Source organism: Salvelinus sp. IW2-2015, linkage group LG17 (assembly GCF_002910315.2).
Source record: "Salvelinus sp. IW2-2015 linkage group LG17, ASM291031v2, whole genome shotgun sequence".
Taxonomy (NCBI): domain Eukaryota; kingdom Metazoa; phylum Chordata; class Actinopteri; order Salmoniformes; family Salmonidae; genus Salvelinus; species Salvelinus sp. IW2-2015.
This window is the reverse complement of record NC_036857.1, coordinates 17,059,772-17,084,664: the sequence shown is the minus strand read 5'-3', so window position 1 is coordinate 17,084,664 and position 24,893 is coordinate 17,059,772. Positions and strand designations below refer to the sequence as shown.

The 24,893-nt window shown below is 41.2% G+C and overlaps 1 protein-coding gene across 1 annotated transcript in view; it reads left to right on the top strand.

The window, feature by feature from the left end:
- The window catches only part of LOC111976546 (solute carrier family 35 member E2A), a 45,096-nt gene that overhangs the window by 14,634 nt on the left and 5,569 nt on the right, over positions 1-24,893 (top strand). The window contains exons 2-8 of the mRNA XM_024005464.2: positions 5,788-6,232; positions 6,409-6,544; positions 6,949-7,076; positions 11,790-11,910; positions 12,814-12,867; positions 13,111-13,183; positions 24,587-24,732. Coding sequence (XP_023861232.1) covers positions 5,953-6,232; positions 6,409-6,544; positions 6,949-7,076; positions 11,790-11,910; positions 12,814-12,867; positions 13,111-13,183; positions 24,587-24,732 — 938 coding nt within the window. The 5' untranslated portion in view covers positions 5,788-5,952. The remainder of the gene's footprint in view (positions 1-5,787; positions 6,233-6,408; positions 6,545-6,948; positions 7,077-11,789; positions 11,911-12,813; positions 12,868-13,110; positions 13,184-24,586; positions 24,733-24,893) is intronic.

Here is a 24,893-nt window from a genome sequence, read left to right as displayed (position 1 = left end):
ACAGTGTCTATTTTGTATCATCAGACCAGAGACATTTCTCCAAAAAGTACGATCTTTGTCCCCATGTGCAGTTGCACACCGTAGTCTGGCTTTTTTATGGCAGTTTGGAGCAGTGGCGTCTTCACTTGCTGACGGCCTTTCAGGTTATGTCGATATATAAGACTCGTTTTACTGTTGATATAGATACTTTTGTACCTGTTTTCTCCAACTATCTTCACAAGTCCTTTGCTGTTGTTCTGGGATTGATTTGCATTTTCGCACCAAAGTACGTTCATCTCCAGGAGACAGAATGCATCTCCTTCCTGAGGGTATGATGGCTGTGTGGTCCCATGGTGTTTATACACTGCTCAAAAAAATAAAGGGAACACTTAAACAACACAATGTAACTCCAAGTCAATCACACTTCTGTGAAATCAAACTGTCCACTTAGGAGCAACACTGATTACAATAAATTTCACATGCTGTTGTGCAAATGGAGAGACAAAAGGTGGAAATTATAGGCAATTAGCAAGACACCCCCAATAAAGGAGTGGTTCTGCAGGGGGTGACCACAGACCACTTCTCAGTTCCATGCTTCCTGGCTGATGTTTTGGTCACTTTTGAATGCTGGCGGTTTGTTTCTAATTCTTTATGCGTAGTCTATTCGAGTCTAAACCACCTGAATGTGGACTCTACAGAGCAGCTCATCTTGGACTGGCGAAAATCTGCGAGCTGTGCGCATTGAAGTCTTGCGATGTGGTGGACTCCAGCTGTAGTGTCAGCTTACTGTTGTTCATTTCACGTGAATGCACTATACTTTTATATCGGTTCACGCCAATGAGGTAGTGGCGATTAGAACGATGTTTCTTGTCTTTGCTGCTCTTGAAATATGGAAGGCTTTGGCTTAAGTGTTGATACGTCGTCAACGTATTTGCTCAAGTGATACACAATACATTTAGAATTTCGCGGCTGCATTATTGGCGGAATGTTGTGGGGGTGTCAGTGTGTGTACCTAAACTGAGCCTTGTACCATATTGGTAAGATAAGGCTGAAAAATATCGTCCAAGTATACTTTCCTTGACATTTTGTGGCGTACGGAGCACGATTAGCAAAGGCATCGATAGCCATCGAGAGTGCATGGGCAATAGAGTGAGGAGGCCGCAGTGAATGAAGGTAAAAATTCCTAATCCAATGTACAAAAACCAGAATTGATGAGGGGCAACGATAGACCCAGCAGCCGCCTACGAAGACCGCTTATCCATCCCTATGTGCAGGAGGAGCACGGCCAGAGCCCTGCTCTCGCAAACACATATTACCTGACCTAGCTCTCAGCCACAAAATATGTGTCATCTGATGGGGCTGTTTTTGTTCTCAATATTGCAGTACAGTTTCTTGATTAATCTCTAGAATTAACCATAAGATAACAACTATGACTACCCTGAACTCCAATGGAAGTATCTCAACTCGGATCTTCAAGCCGCATGCGAACGAATTCGGATTAAGCGGATTTGACGGCGTTAAGCTATACTAGTCTCCACCAACTGTGATCATGCGCGAATCTGCCGTCATGCCTTTGTTCCCACTGCACCAACGTTGGCAATAACTCACTCCTGACCTAGGCGCCCACTGTGATAACAAATTCAATAGAGAGGGTAAGAGATTAGCCGTATACTACTTTGATGCACTATTGTACAACAGCTGAGCAGAACTCGCCCTTTAAGAGCATGTAGCTTAAGTACTAGCTCTTGCTCTCTGATCCTCCAGCATGACCGGTTTTGGCGGTGGTATGCTAAGTGCCAATGGTTAGTCAGCTGGGTGGTTTGTTGGGCATGTACTTGTGTTGGGCGTGAACTCCGTCAACAAGAGCTCATCTCACTACAGTTCCATATATTGGTTATTAGACTATACTCAGCACGAGTATTCATGGGCGCTGTGCGGGTACTTCCTTTACCAAATTTGGTTGTTAGATTAACATGATACATTGTTTTAGTTTGTAGTACTGGAGTGACAGAATGAGCATCTGTTGTTCAATGTACTTTTAAACTTGCACTTGGTGGTAGCTAGCTAATGTGAATATTTGATCCTGTTAATTTGCTAAGAGCCTATGAACAAGGATATGTTACATGAAATATGCCATCCTGCAGGAATTTAGGGGTGCTGCAGCATCACCCTGATATAAAAATTATATTAATATATAAAAAGAAAGATTAAATGGTTCCCCAAAAATAGGTCAACTAGGCTTTGATTAAGCCTGTATTAGAAGAAAATATATTTTAGATTCATTTTTTCAGATTTGAGATTCCAGTGTTATTTATTGAGATTGTTTATATGGGCAGAGTAACATATTGTTTTCTTTAATTTTATAAGCTTGGCGAATTCGGTCAAAAAAACTCTATCCGAAGGAAGCAGTGTTTTGTGTTGATGGAAGCAACCTGAAGACATATTGTGTCTTGACTGTGGGGAGCGACCCAGTTTTCTGCTCTTCGCATGAGGAACACTAGCCACTCGAACCGAACCTTTCGCCGGACCCCCAGTCAAAACAAAACAAATAAGAACACATTGTCCACCACAAGCATATGTATATTGTGTTTAGATTACACAAGATATGTCGTGCTCGTACTATTGATCCACATTATGCGCTACATCTATTGTTGTGCTGATGCTGATAAGATTTAAGGAACCCTTTAGGTAATGAAAAATATACGTACCAGTCAGAAAGGATTTGGACAGGCCTACTCATTTGCAATGGTTTCTATTTTTTTTTTTTTTTGCAGGGCCTTATTCTAACGGCCAATAGTTGTGAAATAATAGTGTAGCATACACCTTTCTTTGCAAACACACTTAATCGAGCATGGACATATGGATCATGCTGTGATGAACCAAAAAAGTGCTTAAACAAATAAAAATATGCTTGCGTTGTCAGATTCAGCTTGTAGCGGACCCTTTTACTTAACTTCTTTGGGGCACCCCCCCCCCTTCTCTCATCTAACTGCCTTGTTAGCCTACAGGCTCAGAAGCAATGATATGGGCATATTCTTGTTCATTTGAAAGGAACACTCTGAATTGCTGTGGAAATGTGATGACATAGATAAGAAATAAACAACAAATAGATCTGATAGAGAAAACAAGGAATTAAACATCGTTATCTGTTTTTTATTGTTGCTGCATCATCTTTCGAATTGCCCAGAAACAGCCAAACATACAGTAGGGATGTGTGGATGATTTGAATGAAAATAAGATGGCCAACAATTAGCTGAGCAAGTTTAGAATAGGGATAACTTCAAAAATGAGCGAGCTACATGACTGGAGCATGAAGTCACCCAGGTGTCCCACAACAAATTACCAAATTGTACCCAAGTGGCCGAATTGGGTACTCAGTTACATTTGTGAGAGGAAGACATAACTATCAGTTATTAAAACCTTAAATTGCTATCCTAACCACCCCAAAAAAAAACTTTACTATATATCTGGGAGAAAATAAAAAGAATAATTATTAATGAACATAAACAAACAGAATCAAGTGGTAACTATTTTACACATTTTTTATTTCAATATTGTTTATACATAAATAATTATTTTGAGTAAATATGGTTGAAGACCTCAGCCACTGCTTGCCCAGTTCCCTGGTGCAATGGCCCATACGCAGTCTCTTTGCTGCTTGTAAAAGCGAACGCCCTTGCTGAACAGGCTGGTGCACGGTGATGGAGTTATCTTTCCTGTGCACAAAGCGCACAACCTCCCCACTGTGCCCCTTTTTGCCACTGAGGACTTCTGCCTGCACGAGATGATCACTTTGGGCAGCGTGAACACCATGGAGTTAGACGGGCGAGAGGTGCTGACAGTGAAGAACTGAAATAAGATAGCATAAGAATACTGCCGGATGAAACAGCTCCTATGAAGCGCTTAGCTGTAGATGGGGCGCCATGTCTCTATCATTTCCTACTATAATTCTGGGTAAATTCTGTATACCTAGACTTTGGTTTTAGCTTTTCCTGACTTTCTTCGCCATAATTTAATATACAAAAAACTTGTTGAAGATGCTATTCGAATAGTATGCTAATGCGTACAACTCGTGGCTCCGACAACGTAAGATTAACTGTCTCTGGCAATGAATGCGGATTACTATGGAACACCTCTTTTACGTGGTTTTACGACAAAGGCTGGTTCCCCAAACTTGTAATCTATCTCTTTATACCGGTAGCGCCTCGGATGCTTTCTGGACCCTACGCTGGATTCAATATCCAGACTTGGCCGTCACCAGCAAACTTTTACTCAGTTTTTTTGCCACTACGCTATTGCTATCTCGCCAGCTAGTATTTCCTAAGATCTGATCAAGAAACAAAAATGGGTCATTGGGCCAAAATACATTGTCAATCACCGATAAGCCACGGTGTTCTTCCTAAACGGTTTGACTCGGTCAATACGCTTCCCGGGAAGGGAGCCATTCATGTTGGACTTTGTGTGTTAGTACACCGAGGATCTATATATTCTGCTTTGCAATGAAAACCAACCAGGAGCGAACCATGTTGATGGGTAACCACGATCTTCTGTCGTTGTACTTAGGGATGTGTACATTAACCAAGGACACGCTTCGCGATCCAAAAAGTTTGCTACTTGGCCACTGAATGAGTAACGGGAAATCACGACGACGGTTTACCAAGATTTGTGCTGGTTTGTTTGTATACTTCCGTTCTGCTGTTCTTAGGTGCATATCACAAGGGCTGTGAAACACCGCCAAGACTCAATTTGATTCTTTATCAACACAAACGACGAACAACATTTCTTCATTTGTGCAAGTTGACCAAAATTATTTCAGTGTACCCAGGAAGGTAGCGTCCGCGTCCTTTAGAATAGGACACTGGCAGTTATTTGACTGAGACCACAGTCAGAGGGGGGTCTGTGGCAGCACGAAATGCAGAACATCTCTGCAAGAGTATGCATTGGTCCTTTTTTATATTGTTGGTGTAGGTTCATTTCTGGATGTTTCTGCTGTGACGCTGATATGCTCCTGTGTTTAGAGAATTAATGCTAGTTACTGGCTGTGGTGGTTGCCACCCCTGGTCTCGAGGTCAATAATCCGCTCCATTTGCACTATAACAGGCTGTGTAAATTTTATGTCACATGGTAGCAAAAACTAACTAGCAGAAATTGTTAACAAATTAGAAATGATTTAAACACACTTTGCTGTAGGCTACTATTTACTAGTTAACAAAAGATCATGTATGTCATATAAAATATATTCACCCCAGCCAGTATTGTAATCAAAACTAACCAGAAAGCATGTAGTCCTTGTCTCAGACAGTGTAGTAGTGTGGGCTCAATAGCATCTCATTAGTGTGCAAGATCTTGAGAGTGCACTGTACATGTGATTGAAGAGTGCACTGCACATGCAGAGGGTTGCAATTCCACTGAATTGGGGATAGTTTAACCACAATATGCTACAAGACCTAGAATTGCCTTATGTGTATCCCACAAAAAAAGGTTCACTGTTATAAGCTAACGTTTTGATGAATTTAAGTAAGAATTCCCAGGCTTAACTTCCCATGGAAAATTTCCCGGAAAGTTTCCGACCCTTTGCAACCCTACTCACCACTCATGGCTTTTAATAGCCATGTCTTGTGGATCTGACTCTTGGTTTGCGCTGTTAGAAGCTTGTGCCCGGCAGTATTGCCTTTAATGTCTAGTGTATCATTTAGAAAACCAATAAAGACTGCATATGGGTGAAGTAACTTTGATCCCTTTTAGGATGATTTATAAAATGGCATAATGCTAGAAGACTGTCAACTATATTCATTCCTTGTGTTTTAGCTGTGTTGCAGAGACCACCAGTTCTACAGTCATGCTGAACACACTGTTGGATAGACACACAGACTGACGATGGACTGACCGGTCCTCTCCACCAGTCCCATCCCCCTCCTCTCTGTATTTGTGCCTGCTGGATCCTGGTCAGTGGATCCTCGTGCGCTGTGCGTCATGGCGTCCAACGGTTGGGCTGGAAGACATTCCCTGTGGCGGTTCCTTTCGCCGTTTCGAAGCAGGCAGGAGCGTGTGGTGCTAGCACGCAGCGAGAGCATGCCGGGGGAACACGTGCTGAAGATCACCATCACAGAGACCACGATAATCGAGGCAGATTCAGGGGTATGGAACTCCAAGTCGCTGGTCTACCTGGGCCTGTGGTACTTCTTCAGCTTCTGCACACTTTTCCTCAACAAGTACATCCTATCTCTGCTAGAGGGGGAGCCAAGCATGCTGGGTAAGGAACAGGCATACACACACACACACACACACACACAATTTCAAATTGTCAATACTCCAATCAATAGATGATAGTTGGTTGATTCTAATCAGTGTACTAAGGGCCTCAAGGGTAGACGACTCAATTCCTACATGTTGTACCATGGTTTATTGTTTTTGTTTTGTTTTTTGTAGGCGCTGTTCAAATGGTCTCCACCACCATCATAGGCTTTCTGAAGATGTATGTGCCTTGCTGCCTATACCAGCACAAGTCCAGGACTGAGTACCCCCCCAACTTCCTCATGATCATGCTGTTTGTGGGGCTCATGAGGTGGGTCTGCACTCTAATGACTCTACTTTTAGCTGCATTGTTGAAGTTATTTGGTTGGTTTGTTTCCTTTTGTTAAGTTGGACTAATACATAACTAGCTTTTATTTCCGTAATGGCTTATGTTCATTGATCAATGTTTATCTTGTGATCATTTGAGTGTTGTTTCCATAGTAGATGTATCAGTGCTACCAAAATGGTTGTTGAACTTAAATGGCCACTAAATGGGTATATTTTAGGGAAGTGAGATGCTGCACCTCAATATCAGCTCCTCTATCATTACAGGTAAACAGTTTGACAATCTGGAAAATTGAAACGGACTTTGTGTAGCAGAGGTTCAGGTTCAGAGTGGATGTAGTGTGGGATTGTCTTCTGGTCTGAATGCCACTGACCTGTTCCGTTCTGTAGGTTCACCAGTGTGGTGCTGGGTCTGGTGAGCCTGAAGAATGTGGCCGTTTCCTTTGCAGAGACGGTGAAGAGCTCTGCGCCCATCTTCACTGTCATCATGTCAAGGCTGATCTTGGGGGAATACACAGGTAAAGCACATACACACAGTGACGTGCCTGGCTGAGTTCCAATCCTGAAAACCCTTCACTATCCCCTTATATGCACCCTTCATTATGTTCTTAGGATTCTGTCAGGGTTTCATTCTGTAAACATTCCCGTCTCTAGTATCAAATTGTATTTGTCACATGTTTCGTAAACAATTGGTGTAGACTAACAGTGAAATGCTTACTTACGGGCCCTTCCCAACAATGCAGAGAGAAAAATTMAAAAAGACAATAACACAAGGAATAAATACACAATGAGTAACGATAACTTGGCTATATACACGAGGTACCAGTACCGAGTTGATGTTCAGGGGTACGAGGTAATGGAGGTAGATGCAGTGCATTTGACTTTTTCCACATTTTGTTACATTACAGCCTTATTGTAAAATGGATCAAATAAAAAAAAGCCTCATCAATTTACACACAATACCCCATAATGACACAGCGAAAACAGGTTTTTAGAAATGTTAGCAAATGTATTAAAAATAATAAACAGAACCTTATTTGCACAAGTCTTCAGACCCTTTGCTACGAGACTTGAAATTGAGCTCAGGTGCATCCTGTTTCCATTGATCATCCTTGACTTGTTCCTACATCTTGATTGGAGTCCACTTGTGGTAAATTAAATTGATTGGACATGATTTGGAAAGGCACACACCTGTCTATATAAGGTCCCACAGTTGACAGTGCATGTCAGAGGAAAAACCAAGCCATGAGGTCGAAGGAATTGTCCGTAGAGATCCGGGACATGATTGTGTTGAGGCACAGATCTGGGGAAGGGTACTAAAAAATGCAGCATTGAAGGTGCCCAAGAACACAGTGGCCTCCATCATTCTTAATTGGAAGAAGTTTGGAACCACCAAGACTCTTCCTAGAGCTGGCCGCCCAGCCAAACTGAGCAATTGTGGGAGAAGGGCCTAGGTCAGGGAGGTGACCAAGAGCTGGATGGTCACTCTGACAGTGCTCCAGAGTTCCTCTGTGGAGATAGGAAAACCTTCTAGAAGAATAACCATCTCTGCAGCACTCCACCAATCAGGCCTTTATGGTAGAGTGGCCAGACAGAAACCACTCCTCAGTAAAAGGCACACGACAGCCCACTTGGAGTTTGCGAAAAGGCACCTAAAGACTCTCAGACCATGAGAAACAAGATTCTCTGGTATGATGAAACCAAGATCGAACTCTTTGGCCTGAATGCCAAGCATTACATCTGTAGGAAACCTGGCACCATCCCTATGGTGAAACATGGTGGTGGCAGCATCATGCTGTGGGGATGTTTTTCAGCGGCAGGGACTGATAGACTAGTCAGGATCGAGGGAAAGATGAACGGGGCAACGCACAGAGGTATCCTTAATGAAAACCTGCTCCAGAGCGCTCAGGACCTCAGACTGAGGCAAAGGTTCACCTTCTAACAGGACAATGACCCTAAGAACACAGCCAAGACAACGCAGGAGTGGCTTTGGGTCAAGTCTTTGAATGTCCTTGAGTGGCCCAGCCAGAGCCTGGACTTGAACCCGATCTAACAATTCTGGAGAGACCTGAAAATAGCTGTGCAGCAACGCTCCCCATCCAACCTGACAGCGCTTGAGAAGATCTGCAAAGAATGGAAGAAACTCCCCAAATACAGGTGTGTCAAGCTTGTAGCGTCATAACCAAGAAGACTCAAGGCTGTAATCGCTGCCAAAGGTCCTTCAACAAAGTACTGAGTAAAGGGTCTGAATACTTATGTATATGTACTTTTTTCTGGCTTTTATTTGTAATAAATTAGCTAYTTGTTTAAAAAAAACGTTTTGCTTTGTCATTATGGGTTATTGTGTGTAGATTGAGGAAGGGAAAAACACAAATTTAATACATTTTAGAATAAGGCTGTAACGAAACAAAAATGTGGAAAAGTCAAGGGGTCGAATACTTTCCGAAGGCACAGTATATTTTTATATAATATATAATATATATATATATTAATATATATATATATAATTAATATAACACAAAAACACACACACCACACCACCACACACACACTACCGTTCAAAAGTTTTGAGTCACTTAGAAATGTCCTTGTTTTTTGAAAGAAAGGCAAAAAATGTTGTCCATTTAAAATAACATCAAATTGATCAAAATAAGTGGAGACATTGTTAATGTTGTAAATGACTATTGTAGCTGAAAACGTATGATTAATGGAAAATCTTACATAGGCGTTGTTAGGTTCTTATTTTTAGAGTAAATAACTTGACGGACACTAGAAAAGCTTAACCAAGGTTGTAAAATTCTTTCCCAAAGGGTTCGATACAGCTGCATTCAGACATCACGTATCCACACTCCAAATTTTAGACAACTCCTCCTTCTCTCCAATCCTTATGTTCTTTTATCTCCAGGTCATGACAGAAGAACAAAATAATTGGGGGTCAGGGATACAGCTAGCAGAAATTATAACCGTTCTCATAGTCGTCCCATCATATTTGGCACTGACCTTGACCTCCGTACTCCCCCCTTTACTGGGGTCCTGAAGTACCCAAAAACGATTCCCATCCGCCATAGCCACCAATTAGTTTCTAACGTGGCACGGCCGAGCCAACCTACGCATCATTCTCACTCACTTCGGGGGCGCCACACAGACCAAGATGCCGGAACTTGTTAGCGACAGAGCGATTACTTAATAGTAGGGCGTACTCGGAGACGAGGGAGGAGAGAAAACAAAGTATAGGAGTAAAAAACCGTCTGTCTTCCCTTATGGTGACCTGACTCAAACCCCCTTGATGTCTAATCCAAACTCTCCACCCGTATCACTATAGCACTCCTTCCCCGTCCACCCAGCACATTCTAAGCATCTGTCTCCTACAGATACCATTAACTTCTGATGTAACAACCATGCTCTATCACCCGCAGATACTATAGTATTACTTTCTGATCTATCATTCTCTAGTATAGTAATGTTTCAAAGTGTACGGCTGTTGGATTCTTGGGTGAAGAGTGGCCTTATCAGCCAACCATTCACTCCGTGGGTCCCAAAAATGGCACGTTGTGTTAGCTAATCCAAGTTTATCATTTTAAAAGGCTAATTGATCATTAGAAAACCCTTTTGCAATAATGTTAGCACAGCTGAAAACTGCTGTTCTGATTAAAGAAACAATAAAACTGGCCTTCTTTAGACTAGTTGAGTATCTGGAGCATCAGCATTTGTGGGTTCAATTACAGGCTCAAAATGGCCAGAAACAAAGACCTTTCTTCTGAACCTCGTCAGTCTATTCTTGTTGAGAAATTAAGGCTATTCCATGCGAGAAATTGCCAAGCGAGCCATTTAGCTTGTCTGGTCGGCTGCTGGGTTTCCCTTTGTATTCCTTGATAGTTTGCTAGCCCTGCCACATCCGACGAGCGTAAGACTAGCATCACTACTCTGGATGGTTCTGACCTAGAATACGTGGACAACTACAAATACCTAGGTGTCTGGCTAGGCTGTAAACACTCTCCTTCTAGACTCATATCAAACATCTCCAATCAAATCTAGAATCGCCTTTCTATTTCGCAACAAAGCCTCCTTCACTCACGCCGCCAAACTTACCCTAGTAAAACTGACTATCCTACCAATCCTCAACTTTGGCGATGTCATCTACAAAATAGCTTCCAATACTCTACTCAGCAAACTGGATGCAGTCTATCACAGTGCCATCCGTTTTGTTACCAAACCCCTTATACCACCCACCACTGCGACCTGTATGCTCTAGTCGGCTGGCCCTCGCTACAGGTCATCTACAAGTCTATGCTAGGTAAAGCTCCGCCTTATCTCAGCTCACTGGTTACGATAACAAAACCCACCCGTAGCACGCGCTCCAGCAGGTATATCTCACTGGTCATCTCCAAAGCCAACAGCTCCTTTGGCCACCTTTCCTTCCAGTTTTCTGCTGCCAGTGACTGGAACGAATTGCAAAAATCGCTGAAGCTGGAGACTTACATTTCCCCCACTAACTTTAAACATCAGCTATCTGAGCAGCTAACCGATCGCTGCAGCTGTACATAGTCCATCTGTAAATAGCCCACCCAATCTACCTACCTCATCCCCATATTGTTTTTATTTACTTTGCTTCTCTTTTGCACACCAATATCACTACTTACACACCATCATCTGCTCATCATCATCTGCTCATCTATCACTCCAGTGTTAATCTGCTAAATTGTAATTACTTTGCTACTATGGCCTATTTATTGCCATACCACCTCATGCCATTTGTACACACTGTATATAGACTTTCTTTTTTTCTATTGTGTTATTGACTGTATGCTTGTTTATTCCATGTAACTCTGTGTTGTTTCTGTCGCACTGCTTTGCTTTATCTTGGCCAGGTTTCAGTTGTAAATGAGAACTTGTTCTCAACTAGCTTACCTGGTTAAATAAAGGTTAAATAAATAAAAAACTTTGTAGCATTCGATCTTAGTCCGTTACTGATGCTTTGCCTGTTTGATGGCTCGTCGGAGGTCGTAGCGGGATTTCTTAAAAGCGTCCAGTTTAGTGTCCCACTCCTTGAAAGCGGCAGCTCTAGCCTTTAGTTCAGTGTGAATGCTGCCTGTAATCCATGGCTTCTGATTGGGATATGTATGTTCGGTTAATGTGGGGACGACATCATCGATGCACTTATTAATGAAGTATGACTATGTCCTTAAGTGCTGTGTGTGTGTGTGTGTGTACACGTACGTAAACTACTGTAGGTATGTGGGTGAACCTGTCCCTCTTTCCTGTCATGGCTGGTCTGGCCCTCTGCACGGCAACAGAGATCAGTTTCAACATGCTGGGCTTCTCCGCAGCCCTCTCCACCAACATCATGGACTGGTAGACACACACACACACACACGTTAACACACCACATACACACACAGTAACCACACCACTCAGTACACATACAGTACCTTCCGCGTGCAGCCCTCTCCACCAACATCATGGCCCTGGTAGACACACACACACAACACAACACACACAACACACACACACACACACACAGTAGTACGCGTGGCAGCCCTCTCCACCAACATCATGGACTGGTAGACACACACACACACACACAGTAACACAGTAGTACCCGCGTGCAGCCCTCTCCACCAACATCATGGACTGGTAGACACACACACACAACACACAGTAACACAGTAGTACCCGCGTGCAGCCCTCTCACCAACATCATGGACTGGTAGACACACACACACACACACACACAACACAACACAGTAGTACCCGCGTGCAGCCCTCTCCCACAACATCATGGACTGGTAGACACACACACACACACACACACAGTAGTACCCGCGTGCAGCCCTCTCCACCAACATCATGGACTGGTAGACACACCCACACACAGTAACACAGTAGTACCCGGTGCAGCCCTCTCCACCAACATCATGGACTGGTAAGACCACACACACACACACACACAGTAGTACCCGCGTGCAGCCCTCTCCACCAACATCATGGACTGGTAGACACACACACACACAGTAACACAGTAGTACCCGTGTGCAGCCCTCTCCACCAACATCATGGACTGGTAGACACACACACACACACACAGTAACACAGTAGTACCCGCGTGCAGCCCTCCACCAATATTATGGACTGGTAGACACATACACAGTAACACAATAGTACCAGCGTTGATAACTTCTCACATTTCACAGTTTTGTCTTTTCAAGGTAATGTAACACCACATGTTTTCATTGTTCTCTTCGTATTCCCTTTCAGTTTACAGAATGTTTTTTCAAAGAAGCTACTAAGTGGAGACACCTACAAATTCAGGTAAGTTGTTTTTAGTTCTTCCATATTTTAGTAAATGAATGTAGGCCTATTATGCCCAGTTTTATATCCTGTACTAGATTATAATACCTGTTTAATTGTATCATAGGAATACAAAAGCACAATACATCAGTGTATTAACAGATGTGTAAAGAATGTGAGGTGTTGAGGAATTTGATGTTGACTGTAGATTATAGTATGTGAAATCGGTACTGAATAAAATACTTGTTCCTGTGTCCTGTTTAGCCCTCCAGATCTGCAGTTCTACACCAGTGCAGCTGCAGTCATTATGCTCATACCTGCCTGGGTCTTCCTCATGGTCAGTCACATATACAGTACAGTGCCTTCAGAAAATATTCACATCCCTTGACTTTTGGTTGTTACAGCCGGAATTTAAAATGGATTACATTGAGATGTTGTGTCACTGCCCTACACACAATTACCCCATAATGTCAAAGTGGAATTTTGTTTTTAGAATTGTTTACAAATTAAATGAAAAGCTGAAATGTCTAGAGTGAATAAGCATTCAACCCCTTTGTGATGGCAAGCCTAAATAAATTCAGGAGTAAAAATGTGCTTAATAAGTTGTGTTGCAATAAGTGTTTAACCTGATTTTTGAATGATTACCTCATCTCTGTACCCRACACATACAATTATCTGTAAACGCAGATTCAATCACAAAGACCAAGGAGGTTTTCCAATCCCTCGCAAAGAAAGGCACCTAATTTGTAGATGGGTACAAACATTTTAAAGCAGACATTGAATATCCCTTTGATCATGGTGAAGTTGTTAATTACACTTTTGATGGTGTATAAATACACCCTGTCACTACAAAGACACAGGCGTACTTCCTAACTCAGTTGCCAGAGAGGAAGGAAACCGCTCAGGGATTTCACGATGAGACCAATGGTGACTTTAAAACAGTTACAGAGTTTAATGGCTGTGATAGMAGAACAGTGAGGATAGATCAACAACATTGTAGTTACTCCACAATACTAACCTAAATGACAAAGTGAAAAGGAAGCTTGTACAGAATAAAAATATTACAAAACATGCATCCTGTTTGCAAATAAAGCACTAAAGTAAAACTGAAAAAAAATGTGGCAAAGAAATTAACTTTGTGTAATCGCTGCCAAAGGTGACTCTAACATGTATTGACTCAGGGGTGTGAATACTTCAGTAAATTAGATATTTCATTTTCAATAAATCTGCTAAAATGTGTAAAAACATGTTTTCACTTTGTCATTATGGGTACTGTGTGTAGATGGGTGAGGAAAATTATATTTAATCCATTTTCATTTCAGGCTGTAACACAACAAAATGTGGAATAGGGGGTATGAATTCTTTCTGAAGGCACTGTACTATTGAGTATATTACATTTGTAAATGGCCTAATACAGAAGCTTGTCTGTTCTACGAAATATATTCCCAAATGTATTCACAAATATTTTATTTTCTCTGTTACGCTGTGTGCTCTGAACTGATGTGCATGATTGTTGCTGACTCCAATGTTCAGAAGAATAATTAGTCTATAATGCGCATCACCGCGCGGCGCTCAACTCAACAGTGGTGTGTAGCTGCTGGTAAAGCAATTCAAAGCCTTTACTTCATCACTCAGAATGCAACTTTCCAGTGCTACTATTTTTCCCATGTAGCCTGTTATTAAAACTAAATCAGACAACTCCATAGTAGAATAGTTGACCTATTTACCTGGTCAGCCTGTGTGTTCTATGTGAGAGAAATACTCCTCAAGGCGCATTCAATTTGCGAGAGCCATACGGAGGAAAACATGTATTTTGACAAGTGGTCAATGCACAACAATTCTTAATGCAATCGTGGGAAAACTTTTCAAGACAGTTTTGGCCATTGTTAAGTCAAGAGGGGATCCCGGTTTTCCATTGCTACTACATTTATTTCTAAACTCCTTCAATTGCACAAGTGGCATTGTTTTTACAAATGCAGTTACAACCAGTGTTTCAAGCATTGTTAGGTGTAGCTTGTGGTAGAAATTCTATTGGAAGAGAGACTGCAGATTCTTACAAACAACAAATTTATTATAAGATTTGCAAAAAATGAAGCAATCAACCATTACTAAGAATAGTTCAGAGTTGAATGCTCAACGATCTGAGTTGTCTCTCTCCTCTTATAGAAAGTACATTCTTTAATCTTTATGACAGTTAGCAGATGTGCAGAAACAGGCCCTGGGAACAGAGTTTTAAAAAGTAATTTAGCTCTTCTGTGTAGATCAAGATAGCTAATATGGCCACCATTCTCTGTTCCTTCTGCCGATCATAAACACAGGTCGTTACATACTGCGGTCGCGTCCACGTGGCTCATAAATCTTAGATTTATGACTACAGTACCAGTCAAAAGTTTGGACACACCTACTCATTCCAGGGTTTTTCTTTATTTTGAATATGATGTCTGGCAAGTTTCTTCGTCTTTTTACACCAATAACAAATTAACTATATACTGTACAACACAAAACCCTCAACACAGTTTTAGCGATTGCTTCATTGCGGCGTGATACAAAGTTGGACTATTTGTAAACATAAAACACAATATACTAACAATTTTAATATGTTACCTATTAGAATACACTGTCTTTGAATCTCGCAAGGATTATCCAACCCCAATATCAGCTCCAATTCTGTTGCCATTTAACATTATCCGGGTATTGTTACTGGTCCTATGGGTAGTAGTCTTATTGCTTTCGATTCTGTCCGTTTCCTCACTAAATATAATACTTTTCCTGTCGTAAATTTAGCCAATTTCAACTCTATTGCCTCTACACTCACTTTTCCAATGACCAACGGCCCCACACCTAAAACAGGGTGACTTTCACTGTGACTGTATTAACCACACACACGGCTGCCAAGTGAGCGGAATTGGATTCTACTCAAAACCTCCTTTACTATTTCATTCCAATGAAAAAATGTTTCAAACCTCCTGTCAAAGCATACGTACACATTTTATTAACATACTCACATACCGAAGCTGTGTTRGAATACAATTACATACCGGCCATGTTCAACGAGTGTTGAGCATTAGTAAATTCAACAGTTAATCTGTGCTCTGGCACATTCAGACTAGAATGCTCTGAAATCGGAGCAGATAGCCAGAGCGAATTTACATAGCACCCGATTTTACAATGTTCATTGAGAACGCACAATGACTATACCATTTAGCTAAGCTAAGAATGACATAAATAATAAACGTTGGGTAGTTAGCATATAGGTAATGTATCAATTTAACACTCAGAGTGCAAAATTGGGGCCCACTATACATGTTACTGCACAGTAGGCTGTCTTTGGGTATGGTCCCTGTCAGCCAATTCTGTTCATAATATAAATCTCTTGTCAATGGTGAGAAATTTGCAGTGCAATGTAAGCCAGTCTGTGACATAACTGCCTTTCTGTTTCCAACAACTGCCAGCAGTTGAGAACATTTTGTCAATCGAGTCATAATGTGACCGCTCAATATCCTGTATGTCCCATGCATAGTACCAATCACATGTTGAGACCGTGTCGAACAGCATCATGAGATGACATGTCTCATGAGGCTGTACAACACTGAGGCCTTTTCCTTTACAAAGAATATTAATCCCCAATTTACAGAAAGGTCTCTTCCTGCCAAATTTATAGGACAACATGCAGAGTAAATTAATTGATGTATGTGTTATCAACTTTAACAGGTAGGGGCATCGTGAGCAACTCTTTCATAGTCACTCCTGAGGCTCCCACAGTGCTGACTGATTCATTTGACATGGGACGTTCGGACATAGATTTAGAATTTATGACGGACATTGCAGCGCCAGTATCTACTAGAAAATCGATTAACTCACCATTGACGAAAAAACAAACCATCAGCTCCTCACAGGGTTTTAAAAAATCTTGAAATGCTGTCCAAGGGTGTCAACTGTCTCTACCTTGTGTCAGTCCATATGTGGGTTGTAAAGGGTTGTTATCAGTGGAGGTCCGTTTTTCCAACATTCCCCTGTTGCCCCCTGTTTGTTTCAACATGTTCTGGCGAAATGTGCCTCCTTTCCACAGTTGTAACAAGCAAAGTTCCTACCCAGTAGTGGTTGTCGTCCAGCCCGTCTGTCAGCACTGTCTCCCCTTTCCTCTACCCCTTCCTCTTCCCCTCTGTCCATGGTCCAAGCCAGAGTCGATGTGAATGGAACGGATTTCCACTGCTCATGGGCCACCTCCTAGGGGTTTGCGGGTCCCGCAGTTGTATCAGGTCTTGTTGGGGGTAGAGCTGCGGCTGGGGTGACAGCTTAGCGAGCTGCTGTCGGACAACCAGGGCTGGTGCAGTGGATACAGGGGTATAATAGGGGGGTGGAAAGTCATTATCATCAACATCCCTGTTTCTTCTTCTTACTTTGTTTCACCAATATTCCTTTAACCCTCCCTGTCTGTGTTTCGGCTTCCCTCTCCCACTTTCTAAACTTGCCCCAATCTATTCGACATTTCTTGCCTTTCTTGGTTTCCTCAAACTTCTCTAACTTCTTTCTACATTCTGCTAATAAAACTTCACTCAATGTGCCTTTTTAATGGAAAATATGCTACTTTGTGCCAGAGCGGTACCTGTGTCCCTGCCCCATTTAGCTGCCAGTACCTTCACCGGTCCAATCAACGGATCGGGCAGACAAGGTTCTCCCTTACTGCTTTTGGCTTCCATTGTGTCCAAACAAAACCCTGTCCAAACACACACACTCAGACACACACACACAAAGCGATAGTGTTTAATTAGGAACGTCTCCCTTTCTTATAATTCAAATGATATACTACCGTTCAACAGTATGGGGTCACTTAGAAATGTCCTTGTTTCCCATTGAAACATACATGAAATGAGTTGCAAAATGAATAGGAAATATAGGCAAGATGTTGACATGGTTATAAATAATAATTTTTAATTGAAATAATAATTGTGTCCTTCAAACTTTGCTTTCGTCAAAGAATCCTCCATTTGCAGCAATTACAGCCTTGCAGACCTTTGGCATTCTAGTTGTAAATTTGTTGAGGTAATCTGAAGAGATTTCACCCCATGCAAATTGGATTGGCTTGATGGCACTTCTTACGTACCATACGCTCAAGCTGCTCCCACAACAGCTCAATAGGGTTGAGATCCGGTGACTGTGCTGGCCACTCCATTATAGACAGAATACCAGCTGACTGCTTCTTCCCTAAATAGTTCTTGCATAGTTTGGAGCTGTGCTTTGGGTCATTGTTCTGTTGTAGGAGGGAATTGGCTCCAATTAAGCGCCGTCCACAGGGTATGGCATGGCGTTGCAAAATGGAGTGATAGCCTTCCTTCAAGATTCCTTATACCCTGTACGAATCTCCCACTTTACCACCACCAAAGCACGCCCAGACCATCACATTGCCTCCACCATGCTTGACAGATGGCGTCAAGCACTCCTCCAGCATATTTTCATTTTTTCTGTCTCACAAATGTTCTTCTTTGTGATCCAATCACCTCAAACTTAGATTCGTCTGTCTATAACACTTTTTTCTAATCTTCCTCTGTCCATTGTCTGTGTTCTTTTGCCCATCTTAATCTTTTATTTTTATTGGCCAGTCTGAGATATGGTTTTGTCTTTGCAACTCTGTCTAGAAGGCCAACATCCCGGAGTCGCCTCTTCACTGTTGACGTTGAGGCTGGTGTTTTGTGGGTACTATTTAATAGCACAGGATGTGCTACCTGTCCCAGACCTGCTGTTTTCAACTCTCTAGAGACAGCAGGAGCGGTAGAGATACTCTTAATGATCGGCTATGAAAAGCCAACTGACATTTACTCCTGAGGTGCTGACTTGTTGCACCCTCGACAACTACTGTGATTATTATTATTTGACCATGCTGGTCATTTATGAACATTTGAACATCTTGGCTATATTCTGTTATAATCTCCACCCGGCACAGCCAGAAGAGGACTGGCCACCCCTCATAGCCTGGTTCCTCTCTGTTTCTTCCTAGGTTTTGGCCTTTCTAGGGCGTTTTTCCTAGCCACTGTGCTTCTACACCTGCATTGCTTGCTGTTTGGGGTTTTAGGCTGGGTTTCTGTACAGCACTTTGAGATATCAGCTGATATAAGAAGGGCTATATAAATACATTTGATGTAATGAAGCTGCCAGTTAAGGTGTCTGTTTCTCAAACTAGACACTCTAATGTACTTGTCCTCTTACTCAGTTGGCCACTGGGGCCTACCACTCCTCTTTCTATACTGGTTAGAGCTAGTTTGCGCTGTTCTGTGAAGGGAGTAGTACGCAGCCTTGTACGAGATCTTCAGTTTCTTGTCAATTTCTCGCATGGAATAGACTTCATTTCTCAGAACAAGAATAGACTGACGAGTTTCAGAAGAAAGTTATTTGTTTCTGGCCATTTTGAGCCTGTAATTGAACCCTCAAATGCTGACGCTCCAGATACTCAACTAGTCTAAAGAAGGCCAGTTTTATTGCTTCTTTAAAAAATTTCAGCTGTGCTAGCATAATTGCAAAAGGGTTTTCTAATGATCAATTAGCCTTATAAAGTGATAAACTTGGATTAGCTAACACAACGTGCCATTGGAACACAGGAGTGATGGTTGCTGATAATGGGCCATTTCCAGCTTTATAGTCATTTACAACATTAACAATGTCTACACTGTATTTCTGATAAATGTTATGTTATTTTAATAGTCAAAAAATTTGCTTTTCTTTCAAAAACAAGGACATTTCTAAGTGACCCCAAACTTTTGGTCAAAAGTTTTAGACCACCTACTCATTCCAGGGTTTTTCTTTATTTTTACTATTTTCTACATTGTAGCATTATAGTGAAGACATCAGAATTATGAAATAACACATATGGAATCATGTATTAACCAAAAAAGTGTTAAACAAATTAAAATACATTTGAGGTTCAAATAGCTACTCTTTGCCTTAAGTGTACCCCTGTCACTGACCAGGATACTACTAAGTTATACTAAGCTATATAGAATTGTTTTAAGAAGGTAATACCAAGGATAATTTAGCTATTTGATTTAGAATTTTAAGACCCCTTGAAGTATCAAAAAAAAAATGAAAAGGTGATTTGAGGATWAATACATTTAGGCTTTACTGCTATTAGCCCATACACACGCTTTGAATAACAGATGGACCCCCCCAACAATCTAAAGAAAGTTTGTTCTGAAGTGTCTGTCCTATATCTGAGAGATGTAAAGAAGATCAGGATAAAAWTTTTATTTAACCCCTTATTTTTGGCACGAAAGAGTATACTTCCATTTTTTTTTTTAAATCAACTGGTGCTGGGGTACCTTCAGATGAGTCTTGTGAGGCCTGTGGGTATCCTAGAGCAAAACAAGTGATATGTTCGTGAGAGTCTCACCATCATATTAGTGTGTAGCCCAAACTGTTCGGACGCTAGATAGATCGGCTGTACCCACTTTAGAGCAAAACTGAGAACAACCATTGTGTTTGAGAGAGTCTAATTTTCCCATAGAGGGGTCATAATAGTTTGTAGGCCAAACCGATCGGATGCTACAGACGGTTTTGTGAGAAGGCCGATTTTTGGGAAGTCTCATCTAGCTCTGTCACCTTTCACCGCAGATGCTGAAGTGCAAAAAAACATATCTCTATCTTAAACTGACAGATTTTATGGTTATTTTTTTCATTTGTATTATTATGCTAATTCATTTTTAGCGGGAGCGTGGACATCGACTAGGGGTTAAATGGGCAATGGTGTCTTAAATGGCCAATGACATAGGCCTACTTTATAATAAAAACCAAACAAATATAGTGAATAATTAATTCAGAATTATATTATAACAATTATTAATAATAACAATCAGGATATCCAATTTTATTGGTCACATACACATGTTCAGCAGATGTTATTGCGGGTGTAGCGAAATGCTTGTGTTTCTAATTCCAACAGTGCAGTAATATCTAACAATTTCACAACAATACACACAAATCTAAAGTAAAGGAATGGAATTAAGAATATATAAATATTTGAATGAGCAATGTCAGAGCAGCATAGACTAAGATACAGTGTATAAACGTGTGAGTTGAGTAATGCAAAATATGTAACCATTATTAAAGTGACTAGTGTTCCATTATAAAAGTGGCCAGTGACTTCAAGTCTATGTCTATAGGGCAGCAGCCTCTAAGGTGCTAGTGATGGCTATTTAACAGTCTGATGGCCTTGAGATAGAAGCTGTTTCTCAAAAAACAAAATACTGCATAGTTGCCTAGAAGCACAGCTGCCCTACATTTTCATGTGAAGTTGTGTCCAATGGAGTAAATGCAGATGGACAAACCCCATGCTTCAGCCTATGTACATGTTTTATAGCCACTATGCTGCATCAGTTGGGCTACAGGTGATAATTGGTGACGGGGGGAAAAAATGGATAGTTACATATTGCAATATTTTAAAAGTGTGCTGTACCTGCGCCATCTTCTTTTGAAATGGTGAACCAACATGTTTTCAGCGCTTTTACTTCCCTGACTATTGCTCTCATTTATCTCTCTGCAGCAGACATATATTGAGCAATATGTTTGGAACATCAAATCATAATAAAATTGCAGTATCGAACCGCAATACATATAGAATTGTGAGAATCGCAATATATATAGTGCCTTGCAAAAAAATTCAGACCCCTTGTTTTTTTCACATTTTGTGTTACAAAGTAGTATTAAAATGGATTTTGTAATTTTTAGTCAACAATATTCACAATACTCTGTCAAACAAAACATAAATACAAAAATGCATAACTAAAATATATATATATTGCAAAAGTATTCAGCCCCTTTGTTTAAGCAAGCCGAAATTAGTTCAGGAGTAAAAAGTTACATGGACTCACTCTTAGGGTTTGACATGATTTTTAAATGACTAACCCTTCCTCTGTCCACAATACATTTCAAGCATAGATTCAACTACAAAGACCAGGGAGCTTTTCGAAAGCTTCAAAGAAGAACAGTGATGGGTAACAATAACACAATTGAATATCGCTTTAAGCATGGTCAAGGTAATAATCATGCTGTGAATGATGTATTAAACTACCCAGACGGAGTGAAAAGAACACAAATGTACAGAATAAAAATTATCCAAAACATGCATCTTGCGACAAAGCAATACTGTAATACTGGAGGGGGGAAAAATGACAAAGGAATAAACTTTGGTCTAAATGCACTAGCACTATGTTTGAGGCAAATCCAACATATTGATGAGTAACTGCCTCATTATTTTCAGCATGATGTTGGCTACATCATGGTATGGGTATGCTTGACATTGGTAAATACTGGGGAGTTTTTCAGGATAAAAAGAAACAGGATAGGGCTAAGTACAAGCAAAATCCTATAGCAACACTAGGCACTGGGAGAAGAATTCACCTTTCAGCAGGACAATATCCTACAACACAAGGCCAAATCTACACTGGAGTATCTTACCAAGAAGACCGTAAATGTTCCTAAGTGGCCAAGTTAGTATTTCAAGCAGATTTTAGTAAAAACTATGGCAATACTTTTATGTCTAGCCATAATTCCCATCATCTTGACACAGCTTGAAAAATGTTGAAAAGAATAATAGGCAAATCTTGCACAATCCAGAATTCGTTCTTAACTGACTTGCCTAGTTAAATATTTTTTTGTGGTAATTGAGAACACACATATAGGCACACTTGATCTCGCATGCCCAACAAAAGATAAGAAAGGTAGGCTACTGAACATAAATCAGCAAAAAGTAGGTTATTAGTGTTTGTGACTATTACGTTTAATACAATAGATAAGGAATAGCCTACAAAACAAAGAAACGTTTTGAAATAATCTGGCATAAATTTGATAGAAGCGGGACAATTTGCAGGCAGACGTGTTATCAATATTTATTTTCCAGTCAATCCTGGAGTCTAAATTATAGCCTATTATGTTTAGGAAGTTCAGGTCCATGGGAAAACTACTGTGCTCTCTACCCTGGAGTATATTGTGTAGCCTAGTGTGTACCGGTCTCCATTTGTTTTGAATATACACTGAACAAAAATATAAACGCAACATACAACAGTTTCAAAGATTTTACTGAGTTACAGTTCATATAAGGAAATCAGTCAATTGAAATACATTCATTAGGCCCTAATCTATGGATTTCACATGACTGGGAATACAGATATGCATCTGTTGGTCACAGATACCTTAAAAAAAAGTAAGGTGTGGATCAGAAAACCAGTCAGTTATCTGGTGTGACCACCATTTGCCTCATGCAGCGCGACACATCTCATTTGCATAGATTTGATCAGCCTGTTGATTGTGGCCTATGGAATGTTGTTCCATTCCTCTTCAATAGCTGTGAGAAGTTGCTGGATATTGGTGGGAACTGGAACACAGTCGTACACATCAATCCAAAGCATCCCAAACATGCTCAATAGGTGACATGTCTGGTGAACATGCAGGCCATGGAAGAACTGGGACATTTTCAGCTTCTAGGAATTGTGTACAGATCCTTCTGACATGGGGCCATGCATTATCATGCTGAAACATGAGGTGATGGCAGTGGATGAATGGCACGACAATGGGCCTCAGGATCTCGTCACGGTATCTTTGTGCATTCAAATTGCCATTGATAAAATGTAAATGTGTTTGTTGTCCTTAGCTTATGCCTGTCCATACAATAACCCCACCGCCACCATGGGGTACTCTGTTCACAACGTTGACATAACGTTGACATCAGCAAACCTCTCCCACACAACGCCATACACGCTGTCTGCCATCTGCCCGGTACAGTTGAAACTGGGATTCATCCGTGAAGAGCACACTTCTCCAGCGTGCCAGTGGCCATCTGCATTGCTTGCTGTTTGGGGCTTTTGGCTGGGTTTCTGTATAGCACTTTGTGACATCGGCTGATGTAAAAAGGGCTTTATCAATACATTTGATTGATTGATCGAAGGTGAGCATTTTCCCATTYAAGTCAGTAACCAAGCCGAACTGCAGTTAAGTCAAGACCCTGGTGAGGACAATGAGCACGCTTCCCTGAGACGGTTTCTGACAGTTTGTGCAGAAATACTTTAGTTGTGCAAATCCAGTTTCATCAGCTGTCCAGGTGGCTGGTCTCAGACTATCCCGCAGGTGAAGAAGCTGGATGTGGAGGTCCTGGGCTGGCGTGGTTACATGTAGTCAGCATGCCAATTGCAAGCTCCCTCAACTTGAGACATCTGTGGCATTGTTTTGCACATTTTAAAGGGGCCTTTTCTAGTCCCCAGCACAAGGTGCACCTAATGATCATACTGTTTAATCAGTTTTTTTTATATGCCACACCTGTCAGATGGATGGATTATCTTGGCAAAGGAGAAATGCTCATTAACAGGGATGTAAATTAATTTGTGCACAACATTTTAGAGAAATAAGCTTTTTGTGCGTATGGCACATTTCTGTGATCTTTTATTTCAGCTCATGAAACATGGGACCAACACTTTACAAATTGCGTTTATATTTTTGTTCAGTGTAGTACTGTGTTGTGCAGCTAAAGCTACTGATGGCAGATACAAATTTTTAAATACTATTACTATCATAATGATCGCCAAAACACTGGTATTATGTTGACAAATTGTTGCTTTAAAAACAAGCAATGAAAATTGCACTGAGTGTGCCAGCCTTTTTAAGTTGGAATGAAAGTGGTAAGTTAGCAACTTACCTGATATTTGGTTTTGGGGAGTCCCAACAAGTYAAGATGTTCTCCCATGCTCCTTTGTGTTTCCAGGACATTTCAGTGATTGGGAAGAGTGGGCGTTCGTTCAGCTGGAGTCCAGACATCYTTCTGCTGCTGCTGTTTGATGGGGCCCTGTTCCACCTGCAGAGTGTCACCGCCTACGCCCTCATGGGACGCATCTCTCCCGTCACCTTTAGGTAGGAGTCTGATACACACAGGCAGGGGGCATCTCAATACAGTTAACCATCATTCCCATCAGTTATTTTACCTCAGTACAGATGAAGGAAAGTAGATAAGGATAGAGAGACACGTGAATTTATTGAGATGCCCCCCCACCCACTCACTTTCAGGTGGGACT